This window comes from Alligator mississippiensis, chromosome 2 (genome assembly GCF_030867095.1).
Source record: "Alligator mississippiensis isolate rAllMis1 chromosome 2, rAllMis1, whole genome shotgun sequence".
Classification (NCBI taxonomy): Eukaryota; Metazoa; Chordata; order Crocodylia; family Alligatoridae; genus Alligator; species Alligator mississippiensis.
Window position 1 is genome coordinate 256,678,974 of NC_081825.1, and position 24,895 is coordinate 256,703,868.

General features: G+C 39.8%; 1 protein-coding gene across 10 annotated transcripts in view; it reads left to right on the plus strand.

Moving 5' to 3' along the window:
• Positions 1–24,895, plus strand: part of PRORP (protein only RNase P catalytic subunit) — an 88,486-nt gene that overhangs the window by 45,579 nt on the left and 18,012 nt on the right. For 6 of the 10 annotated variants that reach the window (XM_059723050.1, XM_059723052.1, XM_019488748.2 and 3 more), the window contains exon 6: positions 18,626–18,691. The exons of the other annotated variants lie outside the window; for them this stretch is intronic. In XM_059723050.1, coding sequence (XP_059579033.1) covers positions 18,626–18,691 — 66 coding nt within the window. The remainder of the gene's footprint in view (positions 1–18,625; positions 18,692–24,895) is intronic. 10 annotated transcript variants of the gene reach the window in all.

A 24,895-nucleotide genomic window follows, 5' to 3' on the forward strand; every position in this document is an offset into this window, starting at 1 on the left:
ATTTCCATTTAGGCATTCCTATTGGAAAATCCTAGATTGTGTGTGCAGTGGTGGAATTTTTCCTCTAAAAGGGAACAGATAAAACAGGGCAGTTGAGTAAAAGATCCTATTAATCACATTTACATTCTTAACATGTTTTGAAATTTAGGAAAACCAGATAAATGACTTCTAATTGCCTCCAGACAACTTTAGCCTTTACAGCCAGCACTTAGTCAGCAGCTCAGCATGCGTCTCGGTATATATGGCAGCTTTACAGAAATATTATAGAGTAATTTTTCTAATGTATTGTGCATCATCAAGTTTATTTTTTCAGAGCAGTGTAGTTAGCTGTGTTAGTCTGAAGTTAGGCAGAAGGCAGAGTAGATCTGCATTTTATGCATCTGTGATTTAGTTAAACAAACTTTCTTAAGCAGCAGCTTACTTTAGCATCTAATGAAGTAAGCTGCTGCTTACAAAAATTATGCATTTGTGATTTAGTTAGTCTATAAGGTGCATATCTACCCTGCTTTTGCCTTTTCACACCAACTTTCTTCTTTAGCATATGTGCATTGTGGTTGCCATAAAAACTGCAGCAGTGAAGAGTATACAGGATTAAATCTTTGTTAGTATGTAGGAAAGCTCTTTGGGCAGGTTATGAGGTAGTGAACACATCTTTCTTTGGGTGAAGGGAAGATATACGTAAAAGATATAAAATGCAAAATCAAGGCCTCCCTGTGACAAGTGACTCTTCCTTCCTGGCCCTGCAACTTAATCACCATTAATTTTTCTCTAAATCAACAAAGCAAATGAATCTTATTGAAAATTGGTTTTCTGCATAGGAAACAATGTAAAAGTCCCTTAAAGTGAAAATATATTCATTAAAATAATACAGTCTCTCACTTAGGTTAACTTAAATACTACAAATATGTAATTAGAATCTTTTCCTAATGGAAAGATACTAGGGAAAGACTCTGGCCTTATATGATGCATCTGATTTCTAAATGCTGATTTAACAAAAAAACCCACAAAAAAACCTGAGCTTTGCTTTGCATTGTTTTTTATGCTTTGTTTCAAGTTTTTGGGTAAAGCAGAAAAGCCTTGATGACTCAATCACTGTTTATAAACCACCATGGCTGTTTGCAGTACAAACATTGGCTATCTTTGCATTTTAGCTGGAAGAACCCTAACAGATGATGCATCCTGATTTATTTAAAATAATCCTTTTACCAACTGTTCCTAATATGGCAAACTCTTAAACAGCACAGTGGAATTTTGGCACTCCCACACTTATGTTTACAGTACCTCCTAACAGTGCCTTTCGCGTAGTAAAGAGTAGAGAGGAATTTAGTCCTTTGAGCAGAACAGGAACTAGTTACATAACTTTTAAAATGTTTTCCTGAATGTCCAGACTGCTTCCTCTTATCGATGTTCCTTGTCAAGAGCATGGCTAGTGGGAAGTTTCACTGCAGAATTAGACACTTACCCTGGCAGCATTATCTGACCCTGGTTCTCGGAATGAGAAGAAATATTTTTTAAAAGAACATGAGACCAGGACTCCTGTGCTGGTGTGTGAAAGCAGAGGGCATCTGGCACCTCCAGGCATTAGGTATTTGGAGAGCATCTGAGGGGAAAGGAAAGAATTGCTGTTTCCCTAAAGGCAAAAAAAAGGAGACAGGCAGTTATACCCTCTTGGCTAAGTTCTGGCTTAGTTAGAGCTAAGTAGAACTACTCCAAAAACATTTTTTGTGGTCTTCTCTGATCAAGCCTCTTTAGGGTCTCATATAATGCACAGGCACTAGAAGGGAAGTAGGGTATTTCCTTGGAATGAGGGAATGCCAGCAAGCAAAGAGCTGGCATAACCAGTTACTATACCACTCCCTTGCATCCATGTCCTCACCTTGACTAGAACACCCTGTTCTAAATCTGTCCATAGTTTGCAGAGGGACTGTTCAAGACCATTGTCAGCCAGCAAAGATTAGAGTCCTTCAAGTCACTTTAATTTATTCTGTGTCTGGTTTAGTGCTTACTGCGGAGTCAGGTATGCAGCCTGCTTCCTTGAAGCTGAGGTACTGAGAGAAACTGGGCACATCTACACATTCATTAATGTGCTTTAGGTAATGTGTATTAAATCTAGTACCTCCATTATGAAATACTAGGAAAAATGTGCATTAGTCTATTTTAATGCACATTAGCTAAAGAGCACATTTTTTGTGACACTTTAATTCACATTAAAATAGACTAATGCACATTAAAGTGCATGTGTAGACATGCCCACTGAATATCTGCATCTGTCTTTCCAGGGCATTGGAGATGGTGCATGCCTATACCTGCATAAACAGCTGCACAATGTATATACTCGGTTTCACATGTGAGCCTTGCATCTGACTTTCCAGAAGTTTGGTCCTAATTATGTTACTTGTGTATACTGCATTAATCACCAGATGAAGTGTGAGATGTCATTAGGCAAATTATGCAAAACATACTGTCCTACCGCATTGGTAGTTTTGATGATCACACAAAATATCAAGTCCTGCCTTTTCCTCTGACTTACTTGGAAGCCTGTGGGGGTTCCCCCCCACAAGGACTTACTGTCTTTTGGATGAGTCAAGATAAAGTAGAAAGAAGTCAGACTGTTCAGAATTTGTATATTTGTCAAAGGGCTTGTATATCCTTCTGTAACAGTTCATAAGTTCTCATCAACTTTCCAGTTCGGTAAACCATGTAAGCGCACATTAGTCTGCTAGTTCTTTAGCGTTTTCTTTACCCCCTTTTCAATTCTGGGACAAGCAGGTATTGCCTGTACTTATTAGCACACCAAGATTAGCTAAATTTATTAAATAATTATTAAATAAAAACAACTGAGATATCAAGTAAAGACATGGAATTGAATAGTAATTATATATTGGTTTATTTGGTGAATTTGGTTTTTTTTTTCTTCACGATTTGTACCAACTGTCAAGTTAGTGAGTTTCTCTGATCCTTCTCACAGGAGTCCCAGTCACCCTTTCTTGCAAATTAATTTTAATTATATGAACTGTAGAATTAGGTCGTGATCTTGCAAGTGCTTATGCTCATGTTAAGACTCTGGTTTTGCAGTGAGGCCCAATTGAGGCCCATTATAATTGGTGAAATAGCTCTCACACTTGGTTCTGTATGTCCTTGAGATTTTGCAAGATCTTGGATCTAAATAAGTGAACACAATTTGTCACTTGCAGCTCAATTATTTGCGACTGCTTTACAGTCTATTAGAAACTGTAAAGTACTACAGTTATATAAAATATTGTAGTATCTACCTTGAATTTTTTTTTTACCTGTAGAGGACCATTGCATAGTATTTTTGCATGTTGATCATAACTCATGTGAGTAATCAATATGCAGATTAGATAGTTTTTACTGAATACCTTAATTTCCAACATACTCCTGCTGAAGCAGTTTTGCAGCTGCGTACATACATTGCATTGGTGAAAGGTGTAGAACAGGGGTTTCAAACATATGGTCCATTGAGCAGATCTGGCCATGGAGCTGCTCTGGTTGGGCTGTTGGTGGGCCACTGGAAACTAGTGGATGGCCTGCCACAGAATTTGGGAGCCTTTGGCCTCACTGGGCATGGCCATCATTAGCAAACTTGGCTGGCTATCACCACCCTCACTCCCCAGACCTACTGTTGCTGTCCTGGGTCCCCAGGTGAGTTTTACACCCCTGATCTAGAGAATCTGAAGCTTTGCAGTTATAGATACTGTACTTAAAAACAGAATCATTAATCAAGTTTGCACTACCAATAGGAAATCTCCTTCAAATTAGTCAAGATGTCAATAACTACTGTTGATAAGTGTTCCTGTTGGATATTACCAGAGGTGGAAGATTTCTAATATCTGAGACCTTTGTCTCTCTTAATTTGGTTCCAAGATGTCTTGGCTTTTCTTTCATATAATGAACCTCTAATTACTTGCACATGCTCACTTAGGACAGGACTTTGAGGACAGTAAGAAAAGTTTTATAAACAAAGAATTCTAGGGCGGGTCAGAGATCTAAACATATAACATAAAGCTGAAAGGCATCACTGCTTCCCACTGCAAACCTCAGTAACTATTAAAAGGAAAAAGAAAAAATAATCACTGAGCCTTGTCTGTATTGTTGCAGAAATGTAGTCAGGGAATCTCCCATTCTTGTTACCCCACCCTGCACTGTTGGGAAATCCTTTTTTTTTTCTTTCCCAACATGCAGAGGCAGCTGGTCTGATCTGGTACAGTATTTCCTGATGAGAAGCACAAGGCACCAGCTAGTTGACAAGGCAGAACATCAGTGTTGGGCAAATCTACATTCCCAACTCTGTTCTTTCCTCTATTCAGAAACCCTCTTCCCCTCCAAACCCCCTCCCTGGGCATTTTTGTTGTGACCTCCACCCTCTGAGTGACCTCCAGTAGCCTTGTTGGTGCTTGAAATTCATTTTAAAAATTAACGTGATTTAAATTTCTGATATATTATATGTTTCACTCCCAGTTGTTGTATCTGACTATATCAACAAAGCAAACACTACTACCAGAACAGGAACTCCCAGGCATTCCTTTTGTGCAGGGGAAAGTTTTATATTATGTTCATTGTTTTGTACCAGTGTCCTGTCACTGTAAACGTCAATTTGGAGTTGAGTAAAGTAAAATGGGGTTGCCTTGATGAGTCATTCTTGAGTAAACTGTTTCTGTAGCAACACTTCATTGTTATTTGCTGTGTATTACAAACAGAGTGATCTTCCAAATCTGAGCAGTAAAGGGAGATTTCAAATGAAAGTTTCTGCTGAATTGGATTGGTTTCAGTCCTACTCTTTTCAGGTTTCTTTTCATTAGTCATTCAGTGAAAGATGTGCATTTGTAACTTTTCTTTGGTTAGTAGTCAAATGTATGCTATTTCTGAGACAGAACCTTTTTGGTGCCTTTTTTTAATTAAGGAACTGCATTTCATCGTTAGAAGTACTTTAAGTAGCAGCTCTCCCTATGAAGCAGTTTTATTAGGTTGCTGGGAGGCAGTTCACAAAGGCATTCCCCTGTCACAAAATGAGCTGCAAGATGTAAAGGCTGAAGCATTACTGTTCTACTCTGTCCACTTTGGGTGGAAAATTATTTTCTTTAATAACAGGGTAAAGTATTTTTCTTGGGGTCACTATAGAAATAATAAGAGAATACAAAATCTTATGAACACATGCAGATAATACCATCACTTGTTGGTTCAAACCAAGGCTTGTCAGATATTTGAAGTGTTTTGGTTCATACTTGGTCCTTGTCCATGGTCCATTGGTTTATAATATAGAAGAGTACAAAAAAATTGAAAACAAAACCCATTTCCTTGTGATATTTAAGTATGATAAAAATCATGGGGGGGGGGGGCATTAGATGAAATAGGAATCCAAATGACACTTGGATTATTCAGTCAAACTGAACAAATTTTTGCATAGACTAATATATCACAAAAGGTTCTGGCTGGTGATATGCTAGTTAGAAGAAATGTAGTCCAACTGGGATACTTAATGACTGTCGTATCTGGCTGCACTTTTACACATATGTGATAGAATTAAATTAATCTTAAATCCTGTTAAAGTTAAGGAAGCCCTTCTGCTGCTGTTAAACCAACGTGGCTCAGAAAATAAATCTTATTGAATATATATATGATTGAACATTATACTATAGAACAAGAAATGTATTTCCTAGCCCCCATATGGACCTGAAGAAGGACCCAACTTAATTGAGATTTACTTGTCACTTAATGATAACATTAAGAACATACTAGATTGAGACTACAAGGTAATTAATATAAAGTACCTGAAATTACATCTTTTATCTTTGGCTCCTGAAAAATGAAAATTGCAAAATGAAATGAATCGCCATACAGAGTACAACAGACCATTCCAAATGTGTTTCTGCAGTGTACATTTCTATTGGAAATAGGCCATTATTTTTATGACCTAGAAAAATGCATAGTAAAAGAATAAAAGTTAGCACAACTGAGCTCTAACCCCTATTGTGGTGATCAGGTGGTGCTATGTAATATAAATATTAGTAAAGGCACATGAGAACAGAGCAGAAACTAGACAGCCACCTGTTTGAGGGGTAATGTCTTAAAAAAACAACAACCTGGAAGTCCAAACTTGGGTAAAGAAGGAGGTACACTACATACCTAGGATACAGAATTAGTTCTTAGTTTATTGTAGGTAGTAAATTCATTATTTCAGAGATGGTAGCTCAGTTTTTTAATATTGGTTCAGATTTTACATAAGCAATGTATAGTCTCTTTATATAGTCAGGTTGAATCTCTGCCAGTTTTCTATGCACTGTGGGTACAGAGATAAAAACTTAACACAATAAAAGGCAGAGGGACCTTACCTATTCATCAGATGGTCAGAGGTAACTGTCCATGTAGGTGCTCCTACCCTACAGAAAGTGGAAGCTGAACCATGATACCTTACCCATATCTCATTGAAAGCTAAGGTACTGTGTGTGGATTAGCATCCCCTTACGATGCGGCCACAGTGCACAAGTGCAGTAATCACAGCATTGTTGATGTGGGGTAAAGTCCTGCCCTCTTTTTTTCTCCATGGTTAATTGCTTGTATGTCCATTACCTGAGGCACTAGAATGGCAAAATGGAAGTAGAATGCATTCTTTGCATCTGCTCATACGGAAATGCTTTCTCAGTATCCTTGTCTTGCTCATAGGTAACTCAATTAGGAAAAGCATTCTACAGATTTTGCAGTATTTTTATTTTGATATTTCTCACAAAATAAAAGTCTTAAGTTAATCCTTTCTCCCTTAGTTAAATCAGAAAAGACAGTTACATTAGTGGGGTTTAATTACTGAAATTACATTAGTAGTACCTCATTGTGACCACAAGAAGGTAGTGTAAGTTTTCATATGATCTGCAGTATTAAGCAGTATCAGTGTATTCTGTACTGGGTGATGTGTTGTGTTTGCTGGTCGTGGTTTATGTTAAAATATGTAAATTGAGATTTTGCTAGTAGGCATCTGTGGATTCTTTTTTTTGTCTCTTTTTACGTCCAGTTTACATTTCTGACATGGTACAAAACATAAGAACTGTGGCTTCGTCTTTACATATTTTCTATCAATTAAGTTTTAATACTTAGTCATAACAAAGCTATTATCATACTGACTTGGAATTTTAGATGGTTTTATTGTGTACAAGGTACACAAGTGATAAAGCAATATCAGTTCCAGGAAGATAATAAAAAGGTGTAACTATCTATGGAATTATTCTGTGCCAGGTTTGCAGGAGAACCTACTACAAGTTAGTTCTGACTCAGCATTATCTTGCATAGATTTCCCTTCCGTGATACGAAACAAAGTTCCGTGGGAAGAGTTATTTCTTGGGGCAGCATCCAGCAGGATTTCCCTCACAGCATGGCTCAAACAGAAACAAGGAAACTGAGAGCATAGTCCAAAGACACAGGTTCTCCACATAGCTAAGCCTTGCTCCTACTGGCTCCCTTTGTTTCCAGAGAATTTTATTCCTCCAGTTGAGTGGTCAGTATTGTGTGAATAAACATTTCTGAGGTCTTAAAATTAGTACCAGGCTTAAACTGTGATCACTTCTGCTGAGTCTTTTTAAATGGTTCTCTGAATACTCTTTTTTTATATTATTTTTTCTGCTTAAACTGTTACCCACTATGGTTTAGATTATTTTACTGCATTTCTACACTGTATTCTGTGTTCTTATTTCTAGTTTTGGGTGGCAGAAGCCATTCTTTTTAGACATGCATTCTTGTTGACTTGTATTTTGCTACACTAAAGAGAGTGCATACAAAAAGATTTTATTATTTATATTAGTGCTATCTTATTTGCCCTTCTCCCTTAGTAAAAAATGAATGCAAACTGCTCTCGTTTCTCTGCATCTGTTTAAACAAAGCTCTCTCTTCAGTTTTAAATAAATATTCTTCTTAACATGCTCTGGAAAAATCACATTTTCAAATTAGTTTAAACTTGTTTGACCTTGGGAGCATAATTAATGATTCTGCTTGGGGCCATTAGCAAACCTACCAGTTTTTTTTAAAGAATTTCTTTTTCCAGGTAATTTCTGTACAAAATGTTTGAATGCTAACCCTTGCAAGCCTCACTTGCAAGCCCCTTTATGCTTACTGTTCATCAGCCAATTCTTTACTGATTCTTCAGGTTCTTTATGTTTATATCTAATGTTATAAGATGATTCAGTCCTTAAGGTAATTGGGGAGACTATGTAAAAGTAATATATTACATCTTTTTCAGCCAGTTCTCTGATTTTCTTTACTGAAGTTTACAGGCTTTTCATTAATTTTATTGAATTATTATAGTATTTCCAAACATTGCATCAGCCTGTTCTTATCAAAATTCCCCTTACTGATCTATTAAAAACTGGAATTGCTGGTCTTTCATTGTTTATGATGATATCAGTTGGCTCATTACATAAATCAGGAATACACATTAGTAATGCTCTGTCTCTCTTCTTCTTATAGTGGTGTTTTATTCAACTTTGCATTTTTATTGCATTGCAAGAATTATGACTGGATTAGCAGCAGGCTGTCTCTTTCTTCTCCAGGATCCTGTTGAATCGATTTCAATCTCTGACTTTAATTGTAGCTTTAATAATGGCTCCCTTTTCTAGCCTTTGTCAAGTTACTTAAACTCTTTGGGCTGGATTCCTCAGTTTAACTCAAGAGTTGTTCCTCATTTTACATGGTATTGGAAGAAAGGAGAATCGAGAGCTCAGAATTTCTTTTCTTTTTCCCCCCTTTGTTTTGGTCTATAAAATTGGGTTAATAAAATCCTGTCATCAAGCAGAGTACTGTGAAAGTTAACCAGTTATTGTCTAGAATGTATTTTGAATATGAAAAGCGCTGTGTAGTTGCTCAGTGAGTGCGTCTATATGTTCATCAATGCACCATAGTCACTGCACATTAAGTTTAATACTTGTATAACCAAGTAGTAAATCAGTGCACTGTAACTGGCACTACTGTGCAGTAGCATTGGCACATGGCCTTTTAGTAATGCTAACTACACAGTAGCCTAATACTGCTGCGCAGTAACATATTAGTATGGGTTTTGCGCTGCACACTACTGCACAGTGTTATTAGGCTACTGTACAGTTAGCATCTTGAGTAGACACACCCAATATATGGTAATTGCTGTTTGATTATGCTTGGATTTCTGATTTGAACTACAGTCCAATAGGTGAAGCTGTACGTTGTGTTGGCAGATATGTATTTCATACATTCTACTTCTAGTTATTGCTTTGTCTGTCTTGTTAGGTGTTTTCTTCTATCCTTGTTATGAAAAAACACACAGCAAAATTGACTAGTTAGATTTCTTCAGACTTCAGCCACCCATTAATGGAGCACACTTTTCTGTGGCTTGTAACACCACCAGTTTTAGCGTATACTGCAAAGTAATTACTACACTGAGTCTTTGGAACTGGGTGGGCAATATCATGTTAGCTGCATTTTTCACCATTTTCAGATTCCTGCTTTCACCTTCCTTCCTTCCCAAAATAGCTGAAATGACCAGTAACAACAAATTCTTTTTCTAAACTGAGTGCAACTTATTAGCTGATGAATTAGCAATAAGGGAATTTAAGAGCCTAAAGCAAAATACTCCTAAAACTGCAGTTGCTTCTGGTTTGTCTTTCACTTACATGTTATATGCCATATGGGTGTGTACGTGACGTCCATAAAGTAGAACCAACAGGCTCCAAAAAGTACTCTGCAATATTGCCAGCCACAGCTGGTTAAACATCATGAGTCAGACCTTAACAACTATGGATTAGCTAAAAAAAAAAAAATTTAAAAAAAAATCTTTACGCGTTTTATATAACACAGCCTTGATTGTCCTTATTTGTCTTCTAGTTCTCAGTTGTTAGGGTGTGCTTGTTTTATGTTCACAAGTGTTGTTTTTTTCTCTGCAACTGATGCAAAAAATATGAGATTCTTGTGGAATTACTTGGTGCTGGAGTTTTAAAAGAAATGCTTGATGTGGCATATGGGATTTGGCAACATTGACTAGCTGTTACATTACAAAGCACTGTCCTTTGGGATACAGGGAAATATTTGAAACACATATTCTGTCTGTCAGGCCCCTGGCAGAGGTTATACTTAAGCCATAATTAACCTTTTAATTGCACCATAAATAGTAACCCTGCTACATGTTTACATGAGAAAACAAGAAACTAGCCAAAAATATATTCCACAAAATATGCTTAACATTTTTTGTGGCTGATTTCTACTGATCCTTAAGTTGAACATTTGGCAGGCTAGCCCTGCCATGCACCTGATCCCACCTACACCTGCATGGCAGAGCTTGGTTTAAACAGGGATCTGGATTCTTATCTCTATCTGGATTAGCTTTTGTGACACAGCCCAGACTAAATTCCTGTGGGTCCACTGCTTGTTTACTTTTTCTCCTAACACTGTCCCCCTTGCCCTTGTGTCTCTGTCTCTCACTGGCCCCCTCTACGTGTTACAGGTATTGCGCAATTAATTACTCAATTACCTTGACACCAGCTACACATGCAAAGTACTTATCACACAATAAAAAGCTCCAACCAACTATAAAGTTAGACCTTGAAAACGTAATAACTTTATAGCTGGTTGCTCTCAAGCTTTAATTTGCACATATGTGTAGCAGGGTCTCCCTACGGCTGAGAGCCACATCAGTTGATAGGGGTGCAGCTTGCCCAGCCAGGGCTGAAAGTTCTGCAGCTGCTGGGGACTCTCAGCCCTAGCACCTGCTGACTCTGGGTCCCAGTAGCTCCCAGCAGCTGCTGGGACCCAGAGTCCCATAGCTTTGAATACTGGGTCCCCGCAGTGTGTCACCCAGCAATTTTTCCCCTCCCCCCTGGGATCAGGTTCCCCCTGCACTAGCAATGAGGTGTGGTGGGATCTAATGTGTGATTCCTCCAGTCATGCCTCCTTCCATGCAGATATGGCATGGCAGGAGGCAAAATTGTGAATTGTGCATTAGATCCCATCATGCCTTTACATGCATGTGTAAAGGGGGCCTCTGTCTCTGCTCCCTCACCTTGTCTTTTGTATTCTAATTTCTTTCTCCTTCTTAAACTGTTTTTGCATGTCCTTTCAGAACATCTGATGAAGTGAACATATATATATAATTTAGTTAGTCTGTAAAGGTGCATATCTACCAGACCTTCGGGTATACCTGGCCAGTGTGGAGAATCTGACCAGCATTGCAAAGCTAAGACTTTGAGTTCTTTGCTATTGCCTATTTCCAAGCCTGGAAATGTTAACAACATAGTAGCTAGCATGTATGTGCAGTACTGTACTGTATAGAAATGGGATTTGATAGACTAGATTATCTTTTGCAAAATAATGCTGATGTACAGTCAACATTAACTTGTGACAGAATTTGTCAGGTCTATACCATCTTGACATGATATGTTCCAGGTATATATATCAGAGGTGGCCAACCTGTGGCATGCAGCAGACTGGGGAGGGAACAAGGCAGCACAGTGGCAGATAAGGCAGGGAGCAGAAAGTCAAATTAGGCAGGGAGCACAGGGTAGGAAGTAGAAAGCAGAGCAGCAGCTTAGTCAGGGAGCACAGGATAGGGACAGAAGGCAAAACATCAGATCGAGTAAGGAAAAGGGTTGGGGTGGTATGTGGGGAGGATGCAGGTCTGATTTATGACATGCCTCCCATTTGTGGGAGTAGAAAGCAGAGCAACAGCTTAGTCAGGGAGCACAGAATAGGTACAGAAGGCAAAACAGCAGATCGAGTAAGGGAGAGGGTTGGGGTGGTATGTGGGGAGGGTGCAGGTCTGATTTATGACATGCCTCCCATTTGTGGGAGTCCAGTAGGAAAAAATAATGCTGAAGGGCAACCAGCATAGCTTCATAGCAGGTAGATCCTGCCTGAGTAACCTTGTTTCTTTTTACGACCAGGTCACAAAATGCTTAGATGCAAGAGCTGAGGTGGATGTCATCTTGGATTTTAAAAAGACCTTTGATATACTGTTGCATCCCATTTTTATAAATAAATTAAGCAGTTGTGACGTAGATTATTACATGGTCAGGTGGGTGGAGAATTGACTTATGGGACGCACCTAGAGGGTGGTGGTGGACAGGTAATTTTCAACTTGGAAAAATGTGGGCAGTGGAGTTCCTCAAGGTTCGGTCCTTGGACCAGTGCTGTTCAATATCTTCATCAGTGATTTGGATGAGGGCATGGAAAGCACTCTGTCCAAATTTGCGGACGACACCAGATTATGGGGCAAAGTAAACACACTGGAAGGCAGGGAGCGGATTCAGGCGGATTTGGACAGGTTGGGAAAGTCGGCAGAACAGAATAGGATGCAGTTTAATAAAGATAAGTTCAAAGTGCTGCATCTAGGGAGGAATCACCAACACACCTACAGACTGGGAGGTGACTTTCTAAGCAGCACAGCAGTAGAAAGGGATTTCAGAGTCATGGGTCGACTCCAAAATGAAGTGGGTATATGTGCCTAGTGTGTGTGTATGCACCTAATTGATTTTTGAGTGTGTGCGTGTGCAATTGTATACCATGCCCTCCTGTCTAACAGCGTAATATTGAGATCCTGAGAGTTGGCCTGACCCCACAGGGCAACACAAGAGGACTGTGGATGACCTTGAGAGGGTCCAGAAGAGGGCTACTCATACAGTTAAGGGCCTGCTAGTAAGATCCTACAAGGAGAGATTGAGGGACCTGACTCTCTTCAGCCTGCACAAAAGAAGGTTGAGAGGGGATCTTGTGGCCGTCTACAAATTCATCGTGGGGGGGGAGCAAGGAATAGGGTATACTCTGTTTACCAGTGCACCCCTTGGGGTTACTAGGAATAATAACCATAAGCTGATGGAGAGCAGATTTAGATTAGACATTAGGAAAAATTTCTTTACGGTGAGGGATGCCAAAATCTGGAATGGGCTTCCAAGGAAGGTGGTGCTCTCCCCTACCTTGGAGGTCTTTAAGAGTAGACTAGACAAGCACCTAGGTGGGTTCATCTGATCCCAGCGCTCTTTCCTGCGCAGGGCATGGGGTCGGACTCGATGATCTACTGAGGTCCCTTCCAACCCTAAACATCTATGAAAAAGTTGATCCCTACTGCTTTACAGTATTGCCTAACTCCTTTCCCCTGATCCCTGTCTGCTGGAAGGATCCCTGTCTGTCTCTGATCTCCTTTCTACATTATGGTGTTTGGTAGACATGTGGTATAGAGGAAGCCTGGCAATGTTATAATATGGAATTGCTCCCCATTCTTCCTTTTCATGGGATCATCTCAGTCAGGCCTTTTATGTATTAACTTTCATCTACTTCTCTGTAAACAGAGAACAACATATGGTCTTTTGTCTGTTCGCTATGTATGTCAGCAGAATACAGCAAGTCTGCGTTTTCTGGCTGCAAGAATTGCACAGATCTTGAGTAGCTTTTTTCTTAATGTATTTATCTGTGCCAAGGATTGGAAAACTCTTGCCAGTATGTTCACAAAATGAGTAAGAAATGCTACCCATGTAACTGAGAGAACAGCGTTTAGTATGTAGTCAAGATTTTTTCCAAAGATGAAGTTTCCTGTGAACTGTTTTATCATTTACAGTAATTTTCCTTTTTAGTTATAAATGGAACCCAATTTAAAAAAAACAAAAATTACTACTAATAGGATATTATCTAAATATCCTTGGTATTATAAGGTAATGATAATTGCTTGATTCTGCTTACTTAAGTTTTCAGGTGTATTGTAGGTAGGTGCATGTCACATTACAAAAAGAACAGTGGCTATTGCCATGACTAATTTATTTTGGAGGCAGTTTGTTTGGATCTGAATGTTAAACAGCAGATTAATAGACAGGCAGAAAGCAACAGTAAGAAAGTTGTACAAAAAACATCTGTTGCATGTTGCAACCTGCCCCAGTCACTATGTGTTAATGATCAGTTTACTTAACTCCAGCACAGTACTACTTAGATTGAGAATTGTGTCTTATGAGATGTAGCAGCTTTGGTAAGAATGCAAAGTCTGGGCTGTGCAATTTTTGTCAAACTCTTGACTTTATTTGAAAGTAGGTTGTCTCTGTAAAAGCTGAGCTCTAAAGTGCCTGAAATGGCATGAGGTTGCATCTTGCCAGTGCCTGCAATTATGGTGAACTCTCTTGTCTATATGTGGCACCTTTCCACAAAAAATAAAAGTACCTCCTGGGACTTTTTTCAGCCACAAAATGGAGGAGAGAAGGAAACTGCTTAATATTAGACATGCAGAGTTCAAGTTGTGCAGACATCTGTGTAGGCTTCTGCTGAGACCTGAAGTACTGATATCTTTTAAACCGTCAGTTTCAGTCTTACAAATCGAACTGCTGTCCTGCACATCGTTGTTTTCTTTCTGTGGAAAAGATCAGTTTGCTTGTGGTTTTACTTTCATAACTCCCCCACAAAATCCAGCTCATATTTTGGAATTTCAATATTTAATTGTGACCCACTAAAATCTGTGATACTGGCCCAAGTGCACCTGGTTCAAAGATATTCCACTACAATTATTAGCCATCTACGTTCTTTCCAAAATGGAAAGTAATATTGAAACTCTCTTGCAGCCTTCACTCTCTGGGCAGTCCTGCTGTGATAGCAGTAGAAGTGTGAGAACACCAGGACCTGATTTGTCTGACACTCAAATAAAACAGGCATAAAGTGAGAGAAAGTAGATGGAGGTCTGATAATCCTGGGAAATGAATTTGTCAAAAGTGGTCATAGTGCTAATGAGGAAATTATCCCATTTAAAGTTTGTTGCTCTGATAAGTGCAGTTTAGCTTCTGTATACAATAGGAAAAATAACTCTAAATCCTCCCATTTTTCCATTTGTAACTCACTGCACCTGGCCTCCTGGCACTGAATAAGTTCTGAGAAATGAAAAACCATAAAGGAAAGCACAGAGGTGAAATGTTTGAAGTTGTTACTTACTGGTGGTGAGGGTCACGTGAGAAACAGTAAGAACATACAGAAGGAACAGCTTTAAAGGCTGAAGAATCCAGGAATGAGAACAAAGGCTAACATTGATGCATGGAAACTTTAGATAATACTACACGTGTGTTTTGAACTTTGCCTACTTGTTTCCCTGTTGATTTAGAATAGGACATTACAGATGGAAAAGATTGTCCCTTCCATCTACCAAAGGAGGAGGATTGATAAATTGACACTGTGAAGGTCCAGGCTTGGTACGAAATGTTGAGTGTTCATGAGAGGGTCTACAAAAAGGAAAAGCTCCAAATGATATATCCTACAAATGTCCTCAAGAATTTGGAGTTCTGTGTTCCAACCTCTAAAATCAAAGGTGTTGGGCCAGTTACATTAGGAAAAATAATAATATCTGTAGAGTTAGTTACAGCACTCTTAAATAATAGCTACAGCACAGTTAAAATGTAGGTCACAGGAAGAAGTTTGAGATTTTTCTCTTAGAAAGGAGATGAAAAAGAGGGAATGTGATAAAACTATGAAACGTCTATAACATTGTTTCTATAATTCATTAGCTTAGAACTGTTTTTTCTCTGTCTTGTAACACATGAAGAAGGGGATATGGAATGTAACTTAAAAGGAGGCAAGTTCAAAACTGATAAAGGGAAATACTTTTCATACAGTGTGTAATTTGGCTGGGGAGCTCGCTGTTGCTAGAAGTCTTTAAAGTCAAGAATATAACAAGATTCAGAAAGGGGCTCAACATATATAACAAGGAAATGTAAAGTTCTAATTAATGGATTATAAGAGTTTTTAAAAGGCATAGAGACCAAGATAAAGTCTTGTATGGGGAAGCAGAGTATACCGTATCTGCTTACTCTCCACGGTTCAGGCAATAAAGGCATTCTACAATTAAGTCAAAAGCATGTAAGAGGAAGACCAGAGAAACCGTAGGCCCTTTTTGAATCTAAGCAGATCGGGGGTGGGCAAAATGGCACATCCAGCTTTATTGACTACAAAAAAGTAGGGCTGAAGTTTTAGCCAACTTGACTGTCAGCTAGACTCCATTTCCCAGAAGCCCCTGCTTAACAGCATTTCTTTGATCTTGAGTCACACCCATCTCTGTCTGAAGCTATAATACAGCTCAAAATGGGGGGGCTAAAAGATATACTGCAATACAGAACCATATTTTAATTCTGTAAGAAGAACTGTGACCCCAACATGCTTGCTCTATTTATGTAAGAACTAGGGGTAGGGGGAATATTCCTTTTTTTTTTTTTTTAATTTATGGAATTGCCTTAATGATTAAATTCTGTGGAGAAGGAGACTTTCAAAAAGGAAAAAAAAATCAGGCTTTTCTCCTTCCTGTTAAATACTTAGCTTGATATTTTTAAAGTGTGACACCTTTTGTGCCATATCCATCTATTCTGACTAGAATAACCTTTCAGGTTTGAAAGAGGTGCATTTTACCCTTAGAATATTTGAGAAAAGACAGCTTCTCAATAGTTACATTTTTATTCTTAATGAGACTTCAGTAACACAACATATTTCAGTCGTGTTTCCAAGGAACCTGTCGCTAACTATGAATAATCTTCAAATGGCAATCTAGAACCAATCAAATTGGGGAATAAATGACAATTTCAGGATGCTCAATTAGTTTTTCTTTTCAGTCTGAATTGCTTTCAAGTTCACTGTATAAACTGCAAATTGAAAAGGAAATGGACTAACAGCAAAGAGCAGAAATCTGCTTGGTAATATGTGTGGCAGATCTTGTGTGAAAGTGTTTTTCTTATATTCACAATTCTCAGAAGTTGTTACTTCTTCTGTAATTTGTTTCTACTCCCTTTTTACATGCTTTTCAATTCCAGTTTCAGCAACAGGATTGAACCACTACCAATAAATATTTGCAGAACCAAGGAACTTTTTCTTTTAAATTACTTTTCAAGCACTTTAGTGCCAAGAGAAACTGACACGTTTGACCTAATGTGTGGTGTGTATGTGGGTTGCATAGCTGGCTGGCTCTGGCAAGTGGGTTTGCTCAGAGAGGAGCTTCTTAGCTACTCCTTTCCAATCACTCAGTCTTTAAACTGCAAATAAGCAACCAAAAAACAAACCCTGATAAGCTGTGGTGGGTGCTAAAAGAGGAACCCCTTGACTCTGGCCTCAGAATAGCATCCTGGCCCCATGCTGTAGCAAGTTGTTGTATTCACAGCTGGCGCCTTCCCTCCTAACTGTTCCCTCAGTTTCCTTTCTGCTTTCCTTTCTCTGGCTTTAAGCATCCAGAAAGTCACTCCCTTAGCAGTAGCTCCCCCACAGCTACAGCTACTTAACACGGCTGCCTGCCTCCTCTTAAGGGGACAGACCACCCTGTTACAGGTTGTTTAACTAAATGTGGAAGCACCCAGAAAACAACAAGTACCCCTGTTGACCTCAATATGAAGTTGTCTGATTTCCATCGATGGATCCTTCAGTTTCAGCATTGCAAACTGCTGGAGTCCAAAATAAGGCGCCCAAGGGGTAAAGGTAACATAACATAAGAGGGAGCAAAAATCTATCAACAATAGAGAACAAAGGAGTGAGTACAAAAGAGAGAAGGAGAGGAAAGGAGATTCTGGTTTCCAAAGAAGATGAGAGTAAAATCAAAAGCAGAGAACATACAAGACAGACAAACTAATTGAGGATGAACAGAGTATGAACAAAAAAGGAGTACACTAAATTACAAAACAGAGTGAGGAGAGATGTACAACTCTTAGTACTGTGTTTTAGCATATTTATTTATGCCTCTTTATTTCATTGTATAGTAGTGAATTGTATTTAGTTATTCCCTTTTATTTCTTTGTAGATCTCTAGCTTATGTCCTTAAGAGAGACTGGCGATGCTAGTGCTGGCTGTTTTGGATTCTCTAGTTAAATAAATGTAGAGAAAAAATAAAGAAAATACTGCTACATTCCCCTGAATATGTATGGGACACCCTTTGGTAGGTGCTTTGAGGGGAAGGAAAAAGGTTGCGATGTTGGCACTTTTTTATTGGACTCCCTCACAAGGGCCACATCCAGATGAGCACGGCTATTTGGTTCCCTGGGGACAACTAGCAGCAGCACACCTTGTGCTGCTGCTAGTTGTCCCCAAGGAAGACCCATGCCATGGGCCTTCTGGCGTGTGGCAGGTTGCCATGGGTAGGGCAGGGAAGGAAGCTTTATCTGGGGCTGGGGATGCTGCAGCTGCAGTGCTGCTAGAATATGGCTCCAGCTGGCTAGGCTTCAGTTTTGGATGGCACACGCTGCAGTTGTGTGCTGCCCCGCTTTTTTTCTTCATGGGTTTTTCTGACTGGCCCGGGATATCTGCGGTAGGCTGGCTTCTCCTCCCCACCCTTGGGCCCGGGTCTCCCCCGCATCGGGCCTGGGTCTGCTCCTCTCCTCCCCTGCCAGTCCGGCAGGGAGTGGGCCTGGGGTGGGGGTGGCACAGGGCTCCATCCCTGAACACTCTCCCCCCACCCCCATTATTTTTGATGGGCAGTTGGCTAGTTATTTCATAAATCCGTCGCTAGCTTGTGGCTTTTGTCCTTACTATACATCATCCCTGAATGTCTAACTGAGAACACAGGAATCCAGGTTCTGCGGAAGCAATGCTTAGAACATTTTGATTTCTTTTTCTATAAAGGGAATTTGTTTTATATTTCCATATTCCTTGTGCCCAATTCTTTCTTACGCAGTGTCATCCTGAACTGTGGCATACCCTATGCTATCCTACTGACTTGAGCAGTCGGAGTAAATCAGAGGTAAAAGAATTTGTCTCATTTTTGGGTGCATGCTCTTCATATGTGTACTTCTACAGTGACAGTGGATCAAATGTATTTTCAGTGTCCCATAAATATTTGAGCGACTAGGCCTGAAAATCATGTATGGACCCTGGTGTTTGCCACAAGTAGCAGGAAGTCAACTAAGCAGGGAAGACTGTGACAAAGGGCAGCTCGTTTTAATTTCCCCTATATCCAATACAATGCACATTTGGTATAGAGAGAGGTCACAGGCAGAGCAGAAAGAGGATCCCCACATACCTCCCTCTTAGCAGTCACTGACACCATGGCTTCTGTGGAACCTTGGCTATGTCTGCTGGGGTAAAGCATGGGCATCATTGCTTATTGTCCCTTAGGATGAAACCTGTCTGGGATATAGTAGATGCTGCTTAGTGAGTAGAGGTTAGGCACATCATCTTGAGTGTAAAACTAAATGAAGGTGCCCAATTTAAATTGGTGGGCATGGCAGAGGCAGAGAGAGGCTGGTGCACCCTGAATTTTTGCAGTCTGTTTCTTGTCTCCTGGAATTCTAGTCATCATTTTTGATCACTGTATTCTCTCTCAGATTGAGGAAAGAAAAACCCTTCTTACTAACTACTTTTATTTTGTTGAATGAAAGTGAATATCTCCCAGTTTCAGTGGGAAAGGTGTATCCTGTGTCCCTTGTTTCTCTGTCCAGTCTATAATTGCTGTTCAACACTGATCTGTTTGCCTATTTGAAGAGAGTCAGATATTTTAGCATTTTTAAAGTGACTGCGAAATAAAGTGATATGCCACTAATGTGTCCACTTTTATTATAGTTCATTATAAGTAAAGTTCTTATATAAATTAATATTTTTCTGGATGAAGAAATGCATGTTTGTCATTATTATTTAACTTTCAAAATTACTATTCAATGGAATTGTGCAACTAAAGAACATGTTCCCATCTGAAAGACTGACATGCATCAGGGTACCGTAAATGATCATAAATAAGGTAAAATTCCTTAGGAGGTAACTTTTTAAAGAGTCATTATCAAATGTTCTGTTTTCGGAAAAGAACAGTAGTTGTTTAGGACAGTAAAATGTACCTTTAGTTGTCTATAGGTGTCATAATGGTTGTGGTTGACATGTACAAGACAGCTTAAATTGCAGTGTAGATAAGATCAAACTGTTCAGTGCTGTTTCAGAAACCATGTTAAGCAGGTTTGACTTTCAGTTGAAATCGATGGCTTTTGTTTGTTTTTATTTACTGTTAAAACGAAAAAGTAACACAGATTGTCCCTGGTAGAAACTGATCCCCACAACTTGCACAGTAGCGTTCTTGCTCCCAGCCTCACAGCCCTGTTCAGTAAATCAGTGGCTGTGATAGCTGCTGCAGTCTCCTTTATTTTTTTTTTTTTCAACCACAGCATTGGAAGGGCTTGTAACACTGCACAGTAACAGTGATCATTAGTACATTTACTTACTTCACTGTTGTTAGCTGCAGTTAGAGTACCTGAGAAATACATTACTGTTTTTGTGTGGCAGTTATAAGATCCTCTAGAATGTTTAGAAGTCATCTAATGTGATTTATTAACAGCAATGCTGATTTCACTTTATTTTGATTGTATTTCTTTGAGCTATGCCCACAGAACAGGTGAGCCACTTTTTGGCTGAGTCATTACATGTTGTGCTTTCGTACAGAACTAGTATTTAGGGAATTCCCACCTGGCAAATCTTCCCAGTAATGTCCGAAGGAAAAGCGTTGTCATACAGAAAGTCTGACCTTTGAAACTGTGATATGCCCTGCACAGGGATCAGAATCAATGACTGGAAGTGTGGATTTATGGATCCCGTGTCCTGCTTTGCTAATAGCTTGTTGTATAATCTGGAAGCAGTCATTCAGTTTCTTTTGTCTTTGTTGCATACCTTGGTAAAATGGGGATTTAAATCATTTACTTCATGAAAGTGCTGTGAGGCCGAATAAATTAGTCACGTCCTGCAGTGTGCAGAAATCCCTCTGCTCCTGCTAACTTCAGTGTGATGTTGGATCCTTGGTTAATGCATATAGGGTTGTGAATATATTTCCCTTCTCTCCTTGCACTTTTCAGGCAGTTTATAGTGCACAAAAAATACAATTTAGCCTGTAAAGTACTTTCCAAAAAGTGGGAAAAATTATTGCAATATATTTGAAAAGTCAAATTACCACAGAATTTTTTCAGAGGTTTTATTTTTACTTAGAAAATCCAGTGTCTTTCTGTGATGTCCTCATTCAGGACAGTGTCTGTGAGAAGTTGACATATGGGCTTTCTTTGAAGTAACTTGATATAGAAAAAAATGGTTTATAAGAGTATTTATATAATCATGGAGTGTTTTTTTGCACATGTAGTAAACCATTGCTAAGTAACTCCAGGTACTCTCTATGTCAGAACCAGGACCTCTGCTACCCCTCAAAGTCACTAAACTCTGGTACTTATGCGTATATTGTTGGCTGTTCTCATCACTGGGGCCACCCACTAGAACAATATGAACATACTCTACTGAGCCAGACTTTTGTGCACATACACTGTTTTTACATCCTTCAGTTAGTTGTTTGGATCTTTGTACATTGAATAAACAAATATCTGTATAATTTTGCTTTTCCTAAAGAAAGAATTTAATAATAGTGGGCTTCAGATATCCAAACTGGCATCAGTCCTGGAAAATTTCTTTACCATTAGGAACAGTAAGTAAACAATGGGACCCAAATCCTGCAGTGACCTCTAAGAGTAGAGAGATATTTAGGTGTGTCAATCTGATGTTGGCAGAAGGCTAGAGCAGGGTGACACCTTAGGAAGTAACTAGAAGCATGAGCTTTCATGGGTATATGAAAAAAAAAAAAACTTTGCCTGTGAAAGTTCATGCCTCTCTGAATCAGCTAGTCCCTAATGTGCTACCTTGCTCTACTTTCTGCAGTGACCTCTGAAATGCCCAGATCTCAGAAGTGTCCATGTTTGCCTAGCTAACTGGAGCATAATTTAGCAGTAAATGTTAAATACAACATTGGTTTACATTGTTAGAAAATGCAAGGGTTTGGGAGAAACTCAAGCAGTCTTTAATAAAGTTGGGCAGTACACTGACAAAATTAAGTGCAAATGTGGTAAATGAAAAATACTGCATTATTGGGAAGAAACGTTTAATATAGTGGGGTCTTAACTGGTGGGCAGTTCTCATAGAAAAGATACAGAAATTTTGAAGCATCTTAGTGAAGCTATATACAAGCACTAGGAAAGAAAAACAACTTTGGAAAGGGATAAGGCTTAAGACTGAATTTATTTGTGGCATTAATAAAACATTGCTATGCCTAAGCCTTAAAAATTGGGCTTAGTGGGTGACTGATAGAGAGCAGTGTTTCAAGACTCCAAAGATTCAGATCTCTGTGGCTGTTTATAGACATAAAAAAGTGATATTAAACTCGGCACTTTCCCATGCCAAACCCAGCACATGCGCAGAAGAGGCAGCACCTTAGTTGGACCTGGCTTGCCTGATGTCTGTATAGATCAGGCACTTCAGTCTAATAGCTGATTGAATCAGTTTTAGCTAAAAACACTAAAAAGACTTGCTGGAGCGCCCGATCTAGACCAACGCTGCAGAGCTAGGTTAAAATAAGGAGCTGCTTCTTCCAGTAAAGCACAGTTTTTTGGTTTTGGGGAGTTTTTTAATGTCTGTAAACTGCCTGTTTTATTAGTGACTTGCTGTGTGAATTTGGCAAGTCACATTTACCCCTCTTTGCCTCATTTTTCCCTATCAAATGGTAATTATATTTCTGTTCCTCAGGGATATTGTCCGATGCTGTTGTTTAATGTTTGTAATATGCTCTGAGATCTTCAGATGAAAGGTCATGTGTGTGTAAACTATCATTATTTTATTCATATAAATATTCTCTTTCAAGAGAGAGCAGAAATTACAGCAAGAGGCATGGTGCAGATTGACGACAGGAAGAGATTCCACTACACTTAGGGAAGAGTAAGAGGAACTAGACAGACTGACAACAAAATAACATAGGAGAGAGCAAGAACTAAGTGAACAAGAACTAACTACTCTGTCCTTCAATATGCAAGCAAAGCGATGCTCAGTGAAATTAAGAACAGTACATTTTTTAAAAAAAGGAAAATATTTAGCATGTTTTTCACTATGGGCTTAACTGGCACAAAAAGTCGCTCAATAACATATCCATTTTGTAAACAAATGCTGCTAACTTGTGTAATCATGCAAGTTTAAGAAGAAGATGGAACAAAGTAATCTTCAGTTTTCAAGGGATGTGTTCAACATCTGCAAAGGCTGAGGTTTTTTTCCTTGACATTGCACAATTAGTTACCCTTATATAGTGAGTTTCAACTTGCTATGAATAATCAGTTTCTGCTCACTGATGAATGTGAAATGTTAGATGGATGGAATGTGTTAGAGGCCCTCACTTAGGTCAGTGAGACTATCAGACTCAAGTTTGTATGGGAGGGATCTGGACGGAAGAGTATGATTTACGTGGATTCTTAAGTGGCACATGTGCCTTTTGTCATATACATGTAAGTATCTTTCATGAACTGCCTGCTGAACAGATTATCCAGTAGTATAGCTGATATATAAAAGGTGTGAAAACCTCATTATGCAGTGGCAGGGAAGAGCAATTGAGTAACTTCACCTTTTTTATTTATAAGTTTTAGAATTTTGATCAATAAAGAAAGGGTATGTGCATGTCTTTTATAGGTAAGGAACTTCTGTTGTTTCCATGTTACTTATACTATATTTTGTTTCCTTTATGACTAAAACAAGGTTGATGCTGTCTTCCTTTCATGAGAAGCAGTCAAGCGTGGGAGTAGAATCAGTTAGGAAATCCCCCCACAAGAAATACTGTGACTATGTATAGACCACCACAGTAAATGTGTGTGTCCAAAATTAGACAAAATTCTCTTTAGTAAAGAAGCATCAAATAAAGGAGTGTGCAAAAGGAATTTTTTATTTTTCTGTAATCAAAGATAAATAATTTCTAACACATTTCATTGTCATGACCCAGAGGTCTGATTTTTTTTTTTGTGTGCACTTCGGCACTAAGAATTATCCCCGTGGGTTTACCGCTTCGTTGCACGGAGGAGTTCTGCTGCACAGAGAACCCGCGCGCAGGGAAGTGTTCCCGCCACTTTGCAGTGATCTTTGCAGGGTGCATTTCCTTTGCAGCACAGAAATGCACGGTGCAAAGGTTTCCCGCTCGTCGTATGCAAATTAGCGCCCCGCAATTGGTTAGTGCTAAATTATTCACACGTGGCGGCTAGCGATTGGCCTGCTAGCCGTATAAGAGGCTTGAGCAGTTTCCGCCCAAGCCGAAGAGGACTCCGCATCCATCTCGTGGGGACTCTGGGTGTGCGCGGCAGGGTAATAGAAACCCTGTGTGTCGCTCAGAGGAGTTTGGCGGCCTGATCCACCGCCCACCTCTTCCTGTCTTCGAACGGAGCCTACTATAAGACGTAACGACGAGTTTTATGCGCGCTTGTCCTGGACATCCGGAGTTTGTCTGCGTGGAGCCTAGCAAGCTCCACGTGATTGTTCGTGTTCTGTCTGCGTGGAGCCTTGCAACCTCCACGTGTGTTCGTGTTTTTTGTTGTAACCGCAACTCAAGCAAGTTCTCAGCCTACACCACGACCATCTTGGTGTAAGTAAAATAATCTTAAAATCAACCGTTACGTGTCTGTGCCTAATTCTAGCTCAGCGCCCGCCCTCTCCGACCCGGCCTGCCCGGGCTGCTGGCCACAGCCCGCGTGCAGAGCAACGAAAGCGACCCGGGGTCAGACCCGGCGCGCACATGGCGACGAGGATGGGATCGGGATCACCGCGACCCATGATGGGATCGGGATCGCCGCGGCACATGCCGATGAGCTCAGGAGAGGGCTCGCTAGAGTTAGAATTAGTTGAGAACTGCCCTTGGAGAAGTGGGAGGGCGTAGTGTTGCAGCGTAGCAAGCGTCGGAGAACTGGAGGCGCACCTCGCATACCACCAGGCGGGCGGAACGGGCCAGAGATGTATCCGTGGACACCTTTCGTTAAGGGGAGAAGAGGGAACTCCAGAAGTCGGAGCCCTGGAAGGGAAAGAAGTATATCTTCACCCCGCGGCGTTCGGGTGTATCATGGGCGATGAGCGGGTCCTGTATAGGCCCCTCGAGGCTGTGACCCTTGCCGAAGTTGATCCGGCGAGCGCA